This window comes from Gobio gobio (assembly GCF_949357685.1).
Source record: "Gobio gobio genome assembly, chromosome: 25".
In the NCBI taxonomy this organism is placed as follows: domain Eukaryota; kingdom Metazoa; phylum Chordata; class Actinopteri; order Cypriniformes; family Gobionidae; genus Gobio; species Gobio gobio.
Genome location: NC_137121.1, coordinates 11,614,128 through 11,627,791, shown reverse-complemented (window position 1 = coordinate 11,627,791; position 13,664 = coordinate 11,614,128). Strand labels below are relative to the sequence as shown.

At 35.0% G+C, this 13,664-nt stretch overlaps 1 protein-coding gene across 6 annotated transcripts in view; it reads right to left on the bottom strand.

Moving 5' to 3' along the window:
• man2a2 (mannosidase, alpha, class 2A, member 2) overlaps nt 1-13,432 on the bottom strand; it is a 43,018-nt gene extending 29,586 nt beyond the window's left edge. For 2 of the 6 annotated variants that reach the window (XM_079808724.1, XM_079808727.1), the window contains exons 1-5: nt 13,315-13,432; nt 10,576-11,398; nt 7,884-8,039; nt 5,642-5,899; nt 1,716-1,860 (exon numbers count right to left, since the gene is read on the bottom strand). In XM_079808724.1, the coding sequence (XP_079664850.1) occupies nt 1,716-1,860; nt 5,642-5,899; nt 7,884-8,015 (535 nt within the window). In that variant the 5' untranslated portion in view covers nt 8,016-8,039; nt 10,576-11,398; nt 13,315-13,432. The remainder of the gene's footprint in view (nt 1-1,715; nt 1,861-5,641; nt 5,900-7,883; nt 8,040-10,575; nt 11,399-13,314) is intronic. The other 4 variants (XM_079808725.1, XM_079808726.1, XM_079808723.1 and 1 more) reach the window with 4 other exon arrangements.
• Nucleotides 13,433-13,664: the final 232 nt, after the last annotated feature.

Below are 13,664 nucleotides of genomic sequence, written 5' to 3'. Positions count from 1 at the left end.
GATGAGTTCTGTTGACAACTATGCGTCGCTCCGTTGCTCTGATTGGTTGTAGGTCTATCCAATTGAGGTCTTTCCTGGTTCGGTTGAAACACGCCCCATAATCACAGCCCAATGGAGCAGCATCAGACTCATATTCTGACTAGAATTGAGTATGACGACGTCAGGCTAGTAAAGATCATGTTCCATGAAGATATTTTGTAAAAAATGTAAAATATATTATTAGTAGTAATATGCGTATACTTCATTTGGACAATTTTTAAAGGTGATTTCCTCAATATTTCGATTTTTTTTGCACCCTTTAGATTCCAGATTTTCAAATAGTTGTATCTCGGCCAAATGTTGTCCTATCCTATCCTCCCCCAAATGGAACATCAATGGAAAGCTTATTTATACATTTTTCAGATGATGTATAAATCTCAATTTCAAAAATGTGACCTGTGTTACTGGTTTTGTGTTCCAGGGTCGCAAATATGTCTTTAACAAAATATTATCCAAACCATGCTGTTACAAAAGCTTTCTATTTCAAATAAATGCTGTTCTTTTGAAATTTCTATTAATCAAATAATCCTGAAAAATCCGGTAGAAAAATAATTTTAAATTGTAATATTTCTCAATATTACTGCGTTTTTAATGATTTTTGATCAAATAAATGCAGCCTTTGTGAACATGAGAATCAATAATGCACGTTTATAAGGAAATACGCTTACAAATAGGTGTAGTTCAAATTAATTTGACGTGTATTATAGTTTTTTTTATTATTAATTCATAATAATATTTTTATAATATTCTATATAGTTATTTTTCATGCATTTCATTTAATATAATACATTATTATATAATATAGTTTAAATTAACCAATTCATTATAAATATCTAAATATTGAATTGTTGTATTTATAATGGCACTTCCTGCCTTATTGTGTTGGATGTTGGTAATATTACTTTTTTCCTTTAATGAAGGAAACATGCACTTGTAAGAGAGACTGAACAGCTGCTTCTGTTAATAGCGTTTGCTCCAGATTTTTTTTTTTTTAATAAAGACTTAGAGATATATCCTTCCTTATAACTAGCGTTATTATTATTATTTCGCCACGTCTGCTTCAGCTGTTGGCGAACATCAAAAATAACAGTTATGCAAGCTGTTCATAGTCTTCATACCTCTCATACTCAAGTAGATTTGCATCCAAATATCGATCAGCTTTGTTCTCGTGCAAGTTGAAAGATCACCAATAGGAAGTGATTATGGGTTCATTCTGATTAGCAGTCATGTGATCGGAGCATTGCAACATAAAGGTCCATACAACTCATATGCTTCTGAAGCCAAATGAGAAATTTAATTTGTTTATTCAATGAAAACCTTCTCCAGTGGGAGGTTAACCGAAAATCTAGGGCAGATATAAAGATTATTGGTGAATTAGTGAAACCTTTGATGCTTCTATGGTGCTTTTATGTCCGTTTTGAAACTCCAGTCCCAGTTACATGGCCAACAGAAATGACAAAACAATAGTTACACTTAAGACTAATGCATTATGCATGTAGCAAGAAATCCGATAGCAGGACAACAGCACAGCTAAAGGCTTGACTCTTTCAAATTTGGCCTGGGTAGAGTGAATCCTCACCCACGTCAAAAAAGAAAACTTATACCGGAGCTTCATAAATTCTTCAGTACGAGAGGTTAATGCACCAAACATGAGTGAATGAAGTTTCAATCCCTACCTGGATCGTTGTGCGAATGAGGGACCACAAACACTTGCAGGGGCTCGTCGTCCCACTCGTTGGCCTCGTAGGTGATCTCAAAACCTTGCTTCCAAACACCTCCGTCCACATTATCGAAGTTCAGCAAGGAGTATACATCCAGCATCTATGGCCAAACAATCAATTCAGAGTCATTCCTCTGATTCATCTGGAACAGTCTTGATCCATTTCAAAAATCGAAATATCTTTTTTTTTTAAAGCCTCAGAACCTCCACTTGGAGACACAAAAATGTGATAAACATATTCAGCAATTTTCCACAAAACTGGGCATGGTGCGGACTTCCTGATAAATACCACATCTCATGGCAATTTGATATAAATGACAGATGACAAGGGAACTGTATTTAGTGTAGGCGTGACTGCCTGAAGTATAACAATTAGGGTTGGGAATCGTGAGGAATTTTCCGGTTCCGGTTCCGGTTCCGATTCCGCCTAACGATTCCGGTTCCGATTCCGGTTCCATTAAAATTATTAAACAAATAGTGGTAAAGGAAAAAGGCACAATACGCAACTCAAACAATCCTTTTTGTGTTTATACTTGCTCTAAAATTAATTTACAGGTTGGCAATGTCAAAAAAGTCCTGTACTGTACATATATTACAGTTTTAATTAAGCCATTCTTGCAACACATTGTTTTTCAAATGAACACCTGAAATTGTCTTATTACATTTTATCTCTCTGTCTCTGAATAAAACCAAGTTATAAATTATATTTATTAGTTATATTTATTAATTAGTTGTATATTAATTTAATAGTAATTCAGTTATTCAGTGAACTTGTAAATAATAAATTGCAATTCAGCATTACAAAGGTAATTGTGCTTAAACGCTTACCTAAACCATGGTGACTCAACGGTTGACAAATTATATATATATATATATATATATATATATATATATATATATATATATATATATATATATATATATATATATATATATATATATATATATATATATATATATATATATATATATATATATATATATATATAATATATAGTCCTTTCACTATAAATCTGGTATAAGCCCTGTGGCACTGTGTGCTGTAGCAAATGTTTTGTCAAATTGCTAGTGCAGCCTCCTTTGCATGTTATTAACTTTACACATGTGTTACATTTTGCTTCATTATCATTCATTCTTTGGAAATGAATCCATACTTGTGACTTTCTCTTCGCCATGCTGGTGGTTAAGGAGAAAATATCTGACGCAAAACCGTAAATGTGTAGCGCGAGGGCTTTCAGTGCTGAACTGCGTTACACTCCTGGAAGCGGCAACGTAATTAATATTCATGATGAGGTGAGCCAGGGTTGCCAGGTTTTTACAAAAAAAAACCCCACACAATTGCACAATCGCTTCAACCCGCGGACATGAAACACAGCTCGCGGCAACAGTGGAAAGCGGGGAAAGCGGGAAAACCACGGACTTGGCAACACTGGCTGTCACTCGCTATGAAAGGATACGCTTCCAGCGCTTCGCACACACATTGCACCAGAACCGTTTTCGGAACCGAAACTTAGGAATTTCGCGCGGTTCTGGTATTTTTCAAAAATCAGTTTCGGTTCTGCATAAGAACCGGTTCTCGGTTCCCAACCCTAATAACAATGCACCCAATGGAGACGAAAAGTGCCTGTTCACAACATGTCAGGTCTTAAATGTGTTTTGTGTAGATGTTTTTTAATACACTCAATAATACACAATATTTCAAAATTCCAAGTATCTGAGGATTCCAAAAATACTATTTAAAAAGGCACAATATGTAAGATTTTTGGATTTAAAATATCCAAAAACCACTAGAACAATGTTATAAATTCTGTTAACTTGTTACATTACCCCAAACATTTCCAACAATGTTTAAATCCAGAGAAATACGCCATTTTAACCGATGTCCGTTCGTCACCTATCAAAGACATCATATCCGCGTTACCCTCGATTTCCGATTTTATTTGGTAGAAACCATGGAAACACCAATGACATTTAATATATTATGTGTTTTATTAGACAGGTGAGCAACTGTTTGAATACATTTATCAACATATGTCATCATTGTTATAGCTCAACACACAGTAAGTCTTATTGTTTAAATCTGGTTTTCTTGATTTACCGCGAGTACCATGTTTTACCATGCCTAATATCGATCTAGCTCACTGCAGTGTGCAACAAGTGTCTCATAGTAGCCGCCGAGTGAACGCACAAAGTAGCATTATAACATAACTTTCAACACTTTCCCCACATACACATGACTAGAAGAAGCGGAAGTGCTCGTCTGTGGCATAATAAAAGCTTCACAGCTCTTGAGCCGTGTGTTGTGCTCATCTCTCATTAGCAATAACTCCAGCGGCTTTTTCAGCTCCACCTTGCTTCATACTACAGTAACGTTAATAAATCTTTAATACATTAGCTCATCAATGAATATGAATTCTGCCTGAGTCCCGTCGGATTCTTTTCCACAAAGTCGTTTTTTTTTTTAATGTGCTATTCAAGATGTTGTGCTGTTAAAAGTGGATCGGACCGAGCAGCACAACACACTTGTAGCCAATCAGCAGTAGGGAGCGTGTCCACTCATGATGGGGAAGGAGAGAGAGTGAGCAAGAGGGAGATTTGAGAAAGATTGTTGAAAGAGAGATGGCTGAGACATTACAAAAGAGAAAAGGTCAGAGGAATATCACTGGCAAGAGCTTTAGGGCCCGCATTAATATTAGAAAAGCTTTCCAGCGCTGGAGAGACCCAAGCGGGTAGGCCTAAAAACAGACGCAGAGATTGCGTTGTTTCTGCTCCATATGCGAATAATATTGGTTTCACAGAACCAAGATATAAGACATAAAAATAAAGACACATACATTATGTGTTCATAAGCAATGAAGGGAGGGGTGTGTTTGTTTGGGTTGATTTACATTTGATATCATGTTGACTTAACTTGTATATTATGTGTAGGATTCACTGAGCCCCACGGCAAAGCATAATAGATTACAATTGTCATTCTGTCACTAGTGTTATGGTCATATTGTAAAATACAAGTCATCACTATTAGTTATTACATGAGTAAATGGAGGAAGGCAAAGTCAAAAGTTGCCTCAAAACTGTGTGATGATTACTGATGTAATTCTTGGGAGGTATAACCAATAAACTCTTAAACAGAGTATCACAACTATTCTGTTTAAGCCTGACCCAGAGATTGCATTATTTGGATATTCTTTCTCTCTGTCAGACTATGTCTCTGTACAAAGTACCTTTATTTACGGAATGATTGAGCATCATTCTAATGGTGATGATACAAAGGGCAACTTTTTGAGCAATGTTACTAGGCAATGTTGCCATCAACAGGCAACCAGGTAAGAAACAGGGCCCATGACGATCTAAAGTATCCAGATAGAAATTTGTTGCCCATTCCCAATGGGAAAGTGGCCAAGCAACATTGCTTTGTAACATTGCCCAGCAATATTGCCCAAAAAAGTTGCCCCATGTATCATCACCTTAAGACTCTGAAAATCCGTTGATGTTCCTCAGTTCAAGACCTGGTTGACCTATATTACTGGAATATTGCACATGGAGAGAGTCCGGTATGGAATTATGGGTAACCTTGATAAATTTTACAGTATATGGCAACCATATAACCATATATTGATGTTGATGATAATTATTCATAATGTATATTATTATACTATGATTCATTGATTTGTTGAGTTTCTAAATGTGTCTTTTCTTTAGCTTTTTTGTAAAATGTAAAAATCCTAATAAAAATACTATTAAAAAAAAAGAGTATCACCGCTATAACCACAACAAGTGAATCCCAAAGCCACACTGCAATCCTCTCCCAGATAACACTGCATTAAATTTGATTCCTTCCACACACACTCCAACCCACTGAGACGCCGTTTTGATTCTCACCTGCAGGTCAGTTTGGCTCCTGCGGCCCAGTGCGAACTGGCAATCCAGTGGCTTGACGGAGAGAAAGGTGGGCCTGCCATCAAAGGGCAGCACCCAGGAGCCATTGGCGCTACGGAAGGGGAGATGTCCGCTGGGAGAGATGGCCCCCGTATCTGTGAGCTCCAGCACAGAGTCTTTGATGTGGCTGATGATCTGATGGTTCTCCTCTAGGAGCTGCTCCAGCTGCTCGATGCGGTTCTGCAACACCGAAATCTGGCTCTGAAAACAAGGAGGGGGATGGAGGTGTAATCTATCTACCACCACAATCTACAGCATCACATGACTGACCTGAGCGCTCTAGAGGGGACGGCACACCAAAGCACACAGGACTGGCTAACCTGTAAGATGTCTACAGTATCATTTACAAACAAAATGTTAGCTTTTTTCGAAAGAGAATTTGAGTAGTGTCCGCAGGTGCAAAACTCACCATCATGATTCCGATATTAAAATTCTTCCCGATAATGTATTTGTAAAGTTATGGCTGAAATCTGATAGGGCTGCCCACTAATAGCCGACTAAATGTTAGTCAATGAGAAGAGGTTTGGTCGACTACATTTTAATAAGAAAAAAACGTTACAGGTATTGGCAAAGTCATTATCACGGCTGGTTAATTCGGTAATATGCAGTGCAGACAATCCAAAGTACTGTGGGAACATTTCGAGAGGGTAAACAATGACCACAAAAAGGTGACTTTTCATTTGGCCGCTCGCTCTAATGTTAACCTAGATAAATGTGCGCTAATATTAGGCAATACAATAGTTGCTGCACAACATGTTTAACTTCCACATCCACACCATCGGAGCACTTCTCAAATCATCTCAAAGGCCGTCTTCATTGTGAGCAAAACACGGAGCTCAATTCTCCCCGAAAATGTGGTCGAACTGGTTTTCCGGTCTCATAATATGAGAAGATTGAAATTAGAGGAAATAAATAGTCAAGTATAGCCTAATTGTCCACATTGTTGTTTCAGTTGCCGCTATACATTTTGTTTATTAGTCATTTTTATATAATGTATATTTATTTTGTATCTGACCTCTGAAAAAAGTTTAGTTGTTATAGTTGTGGTTATAGTTATAGTTGAAATAAGGATAGTTCACTCAAATGAAAATGAGAATGTTTTACGCCTCTCGCAGTTCTAAAAGCTTACGCTACGTCATACAGTGAGGAAAAGAAGTATTTGAACACCCTGCTATTTTGCAAGTTCTCCCACTAAGACATCATGGAGGGGTCTGAATTTGTCATCGTAGGTGCATGTCCACTGTGAGAGATCTAATCTAAAAAAAAAAAAATCCAGAAATCACAATGTATGATTTTTTTAACTATTTATTTGTATGATACAGCTGCAAATAACTTTTATTCTGGATGTGATTCAATCAATTTGACAGCACTAATATAGTTTTTCTATGTGCACTTATTTATTTGAAGCGTTTCTTAATAGACAAAGTCAAAAGAAATGATATTCTGGTCTGTCCTAAGATATGTCTCAGGGATTTGTCTGGCATTTTATCATCCCCCAGGCGGATCATAAGTCTGATGGCTTAGAAAAATAATATCACACCTCTCCCCAACAAACTGCATGATTTGAGGCATCATTCAGATCCGTAGTACAAAAGGTGAGGGATGAGTTACATGTTAACATATAATACTTAGGAGTGGGAGTTTGTTAAAATCCCTTGCCTTAGCAAGTATTACTAATATCAAGCGTCACAGCAGCTGTAAGTGTTCGCTGGTGCAAAGCTCGCTGACAATCATATTGAAAAACGATTTAGTACAGGCTTTAAATACAAACAATATCTGCATTTGCATAATGTGCGTTATTTTTCTTGAGGCTTACGATATGAAGCACATCAAATGTGCTAATTCCCACACCATCAACTATGTGTCATCCAGCATGCAATTTCTAGAAGAACACCAACACATTTTTCTAATAATTAGGTTTTTTGAATTTTAAAAAAGCCTTTGGTTTGTGATAGAAAAAAGCCAGCGCGCACACACGCACCGAGTCATTCACTAGCTAATTTAGTAGTTAATTAGCTTGAGACAGAGCCAGAAACAAATTGGTCACATCACTAGCTTTACACTTGCTAGGCTGAATAAAAACCCCACCGAAGGCTTTTGACAAATGGAGCCATTCAAACGGACCAACACAGCAAAAAAATGTAATCCAGGACAAAGAGAATTCATCAAGAAATCACAGACTCACCCTCGGAAAGTTCCCGGCGCTCTGTCTCCTGGCGGGATCGTGCTGGACACGGTCCAGCATCAGGTAGAGCGAGAAGACGGCCACACAGAAGATGGCCCCACCGCAAACGGTCACCTGCTTCTTCAGTTTCATCCTCCTCTGCTTATCTGACGGATGCTAATGTCGAGGTCAGGGGAGCGGAGACAAAAGAAGAGAATGTTAACATGTACAAATGAGGTGTCCCAAAAGTGAAAAAGTGCAGTGTTGCAGGAAAAAAAACTCAGCAGGATTGTCAGCGCTGTTTAAAGTCCACCTCTGCTCTCCAAATTCTAGAGCAGGGGCTCGTGGGATTGGGGAGGGGAAGGGGAAGTGGTGTATATACACACGGGGGACGCCGATCAGTGTGAGCCGAGCAGCAGTCTGTCAACTGCGACCAAACCACAGCCAATTTCAGCCTCCTTCAAAGTGCCCCTTGTCCTCAACCATTCAAACCCAAGAAAGGGGGGGGGGGGGGGGGGGGGGGGGGGGGGGAATAACACAGGTTCTAAACAGTGGGAGCCGAGACAGGGATCTAGTGTCCCTCCGGCAAAGCTTGTCTATCTGTGTGTGTGTGCATATAGATGTCGTTAGGGTGAGGACATGTCCCCAGCACTTTATCAAACAGCTTTCGACAGGGGTGGATGTAATACGAAGGACACATCTCCAGTTCTTGAGCAGTTTTCGTTTTGTTAGTAGGTTATGTTCTCTCCTGCTGTGCTCTCAGACGCGCATCGCTAGACTGAAATTACAAAACCAAATGCAAACAAATGTGCGGCCACTCATGAAATCCATCAAATGATGTTCAGCGACAATTTGAGTTAAAATATATATATAGGGGCAAATTAGAACCCAGAACCCTTAAAATAAAGTTGATGAAAGGATATTAATATATTAATATTAATACACATAATACATTTTTTTTATAAAATAATAATAATAAATATATATATATATACATACATACATACATACATACATACATACATACATACATACATACATACATACATACATACATACGTGTGTGTGTGTGTGCGTTTTATATTATATATATATTTTTTTTTTTTAAATACATAAAACACACACATGCATACATAAATATACAATGTGTGTGTGTTTTTTTTTATATTATATATATTTTTTAATACATAAAACACACACACATACAAACATAAATATACAATGTGTGTGCGTGTGTGTTTTTTTATATTATATATTTTTTAATACATAAAACACACGCATACATATACATTATATATCGTGTGTGTGTGTATGTATATATATATATATATATATATATATATAAATAATGTGTGTGATTGTTTGTGTGTGTTTTATATTAATATTTATATATACAATTATTTGTATTTTTTTATACATAAAACACACACATACACATATGTAGGTGTGTCTGTGTTTTATATATATATATATAATGTATAATATATATGTGTGTATGTATGTGTGTTTTATGTATTTAAAAAAAAGCATTATATATATATATATATATGTTTTTTTATACATAAAACACACGTGTGTGTATGTATGCATGTATGTATGTATGTATGTATGTATGTATGTATGTATATATATATATAAATGAGAGAGAGAGAGAGCTGTCAAGTGATTATCGCGATTAATTGTATCCAAAATAAAAGTTTCTGTTTTCATAATATATGTGTGTGTACTATGTAGAATTATTATGCATGTATAAAAATACACACTCATTCATGTATATATTTAAGAAATATTTAAATGTATATACTGTATATAATTGTATAATTTATATCATGTATAAATATAACAAGTATTTATATATGCATAATAATTCTACACAGTACACACACATATATTATGAAAACACAAACTTATTTTGGATAGAATTCACCGCGATTAATCACTTGACAGCACTACACACACACACACACACACATTTATATTGTATTTACTGTATGTATGTAAGTATATATATATATATATATATATATATATATATATATATATATATATATATATATATATATATATATATATATATATATATATATATATATATATATATATATATATATATATATATATATATATATATATATATATATATAAACAAACTTTTATGTTACAATGCGATTAATCGATTCGACAGCACTAATTTATATTCATTAAATACAGTTTTAATATTGTTTAAACAGTGTTGTTATTAACTAAAACTCAAATAAAATATAAAAGAATTGGTTATTTGAAATAAAGGTGAAATTAAATAAAATATAAATATTAGGCATATAACTTAAATGAAAATTAGAAATGGTGCCTTGCCGACTAACATAAACAAGTGTTTCAGATTAAGGACTAAAATTTCTAAAACTACAATAAAATAAAATAAAAAAAATAAATAAACATACAATTGGGGGGGGGGGGGTATTTATTTATAAATACTATAATATTATAAAAAAATAATACTAAAACAAGATTAATGTTTATTGGATTTATAATTATACTATTACTTTTCCATGTACCGTTGCCTGTTTTGGTTTTGACTTGGAAATGAGCAAATACTTAATATTCAATAGCGACATCTTTTCCAATTCATGATGTCACAACCAACACATCAGTCCCACCCAAGTGTCTTCACCTTGTGATGCTCGTGTGTGTGTGTGTGTGTGTGTTTACTCACTCACAGGGTTGAGCGTAGTTCTTCACACGGCAGTGGTCGCTCCTGTCTGAGTTGGTCGAGGAGCCATCGCAACGAATGCAGGTTTCCACCAAGCAGAGAAAGGACCAGAGTGGAATAAGAACGACCTGGCTCAGTACGCCCCCTCTTTCTTAAGCCTTTTTTTTTCTTTCCAGCTTGGCTGATGGGTCTCCTCAGACACTGATGATGCAGATCAGCTTGTCCACTATGCTTTTAACTCCATAATGTATCCAACAAAGTCCCTTGCGTTATTATTTTGCAACCGAACACGAGCAATGTCCCTTTTCTGCACTCAAGGACGACTGACCTTGATTCTGAATGATTTTGGATTATGAAGTCCTGCAACAGGAGGCAATTCTGGGAAGTGCACAAATTGTGCCAAATTTGACAATGGAAAGTGGTGTCTCGCATACAAGATTCAAAAAAAGCAAGACAAACCCAGAGCAGCGTGGATCTGGATTAGCTAGTAAAACAAGCAGGTGTTCTTCCTCCTTTGTCTCACAAATCTAATATGAAGGTAATCCTGTCAGCTCCGAGTCGGGCAGTGTCTTAGCGCTCTCCAGAAAGACTTGGGATTAAGCCTTTCCTCCAGCACTGCTAAACGGCTCAAACGATCCCACGTCCAAAATGGAGAAGTTCCAGGAACGGCTACAAAAGGGAAATTAATGGAACAGCTCTTGATGGAAGATAGTAAACCTAGTTTGAGAAAAGTAATGAATAGAGTTGGTTTGAAGGTCTTTCTTCCATGTTTCCTATTTTGAGCTCAGATTTCCACAGTAAGTCTCAGAAACGGAGAGCCGGGCACCTGTGAAAACAAACAATCTCAGTAAACAGTGAAGTTTAATGGTTTTCCCAAATATACATGAAATGCATCGATTACATGCATACCTACTAAAGCGTAAATCTAAACAACGGCAGTCAATCAATAAAATTAAAAAACACACATTATTCCCAATACAAAAGTAGGGAAATTTCATTGACTATAGCCAGTATTCATATTTTTACATTATATTACATTACTTTTTTCTTTTTTATAATTGCTGAATTATCCAAGTCAAGAAAATAGGAAAATATTAAATATTAAATAACATCATTTATAACATATTTTAAGTTATATATTGAAAACAAATCTATTTTAAATAATATAATATGACAGAAAAAAAACATACTATTATTTGTTATTGCTGATCTACCAAAATTTCAGCAAACAAAAAATGTTTTGCCTAAAACGGCCAAAAAATTGTTTTAAAGATTATATATATATATATATATATATATATATATATATATATATATATATATATATATATATATATATATATATATATATATATATATATATATATATATATATATATATATATATATATATATATATATATATATATATATATATATATATATATATATTCAAAATTGTTTTTGTTAATTGAAATAAAGCTGAAATGGACTAAAATATAAATATTAGGAACATAAACATAAATGTTTAATAAAATAAACTAACAAAAATGACAAAAAGCACAACATTTGAACAATAAATGTATAAAATCTATAATATAATATAAATAATAATCAATTACCCAAAATTAATTACAGAAACTTTATTTTCCTTCCGTTTCGGTAAACTCAAATAAAAATAAATGTAATTAAATATTTTTAAAAACTAATAGAAATTACAAAAAGCACAAAAAAATAGTACAAAATAATGAATAAATACTATAATAGTATAGATTAATAATAATCACTTACCCAAAATTGATTACATAATCTTTATTACGATTTCTGTTTCGGTAAAAAATACAACAACAAAAAAAAAACATATTTTGATGCATCACTAATAGTTATCCGTTATTCATATCATACATTAAAATATCTGAATAAAGCATGAACAAATTATTGATTGATTTACTTCACTGTGAACTATAAGTCCGATATATTGGCCAGGTTGATTGATTAATTGACTGCTATTCGATAAAGTTGCCTCATCAATGGGTAATACACATTTTTAACACATTTTGAATGAATATTGTGTAACATGGTTTTCTTTATATTGGTCATCCATTACCATCCTTCATAAAAAAAATCCCACATTGTTAATATAGATAAAAACAAATGATATTTGTGCATCCCTGAATCACTGACTGCTTTAAAATAAAAATAGGTTTAAATATATACAGATACAATACAAGATAAACAAAAAAAACAAGTGAGGAAAGAGATCAGCAAAACTACAGCAGTCTGATCTTGCCCTGAAAGTCCCAAAGACCTCAACATGACTGCAGCAGAATTGCTTGCCTACTTCCCAGGAATTATGCCGGAAATATCGTCCTGTTGTGTGGGAATGTTATCAGCACTGATATCACACAGATCATTTAAACACACAGTTCGTCATTAAAGCAGCTTGTTGCCATAGACAGATCCCCTGATATCCACTGCAACCCTTAGCCTAGATCTGCATATGCATATGGAGGCAAGTTACTCGTTTAACGCTTTAGATCCGATCTATCCACCTCTAACTGACATTCCCACTCGAGATCAGGCATGTATAAGAGTTTATCAGCTAGATCCGCAGCTAAGATCGCATAGTATTCGCGTGCAGCATGTAAATACATTGCCTCTGGTCTATTCTTCAATACAAACGCGCGATCAAGCTACAGAAAACACCTTTCTTACGTTTAAAATCATTAGAATGCACTTCTATCGCCTTTTGAAACGTCTTACCCGTTCGTGGCAAGGATTTTAAACGAGAAAGCAGTCACGGGACATCATATATTTACCCGTTATTTCCTCCCGAAAGACGTCTGTGATCCTGTGCGAGAGCTTGAGAATGGAGCAGAGCATTGTGGGAAATGAAGTTTTCCAACGGATGAGGCGCACTGGCCTCTGATTGGTTAGATTATTGGTGGCGTTAAATTGTACACATATACAATTCAGATGATTTATCATTATTTGAAGAAGTGTAAGTTTATTTTTTGTCAATTTCTGTATAGACAGACAGACAGACAGACAGACAGACAGACAGACAGACAGACAGACAGACAGATAGACAGATAGATAGATAGATAGATAGA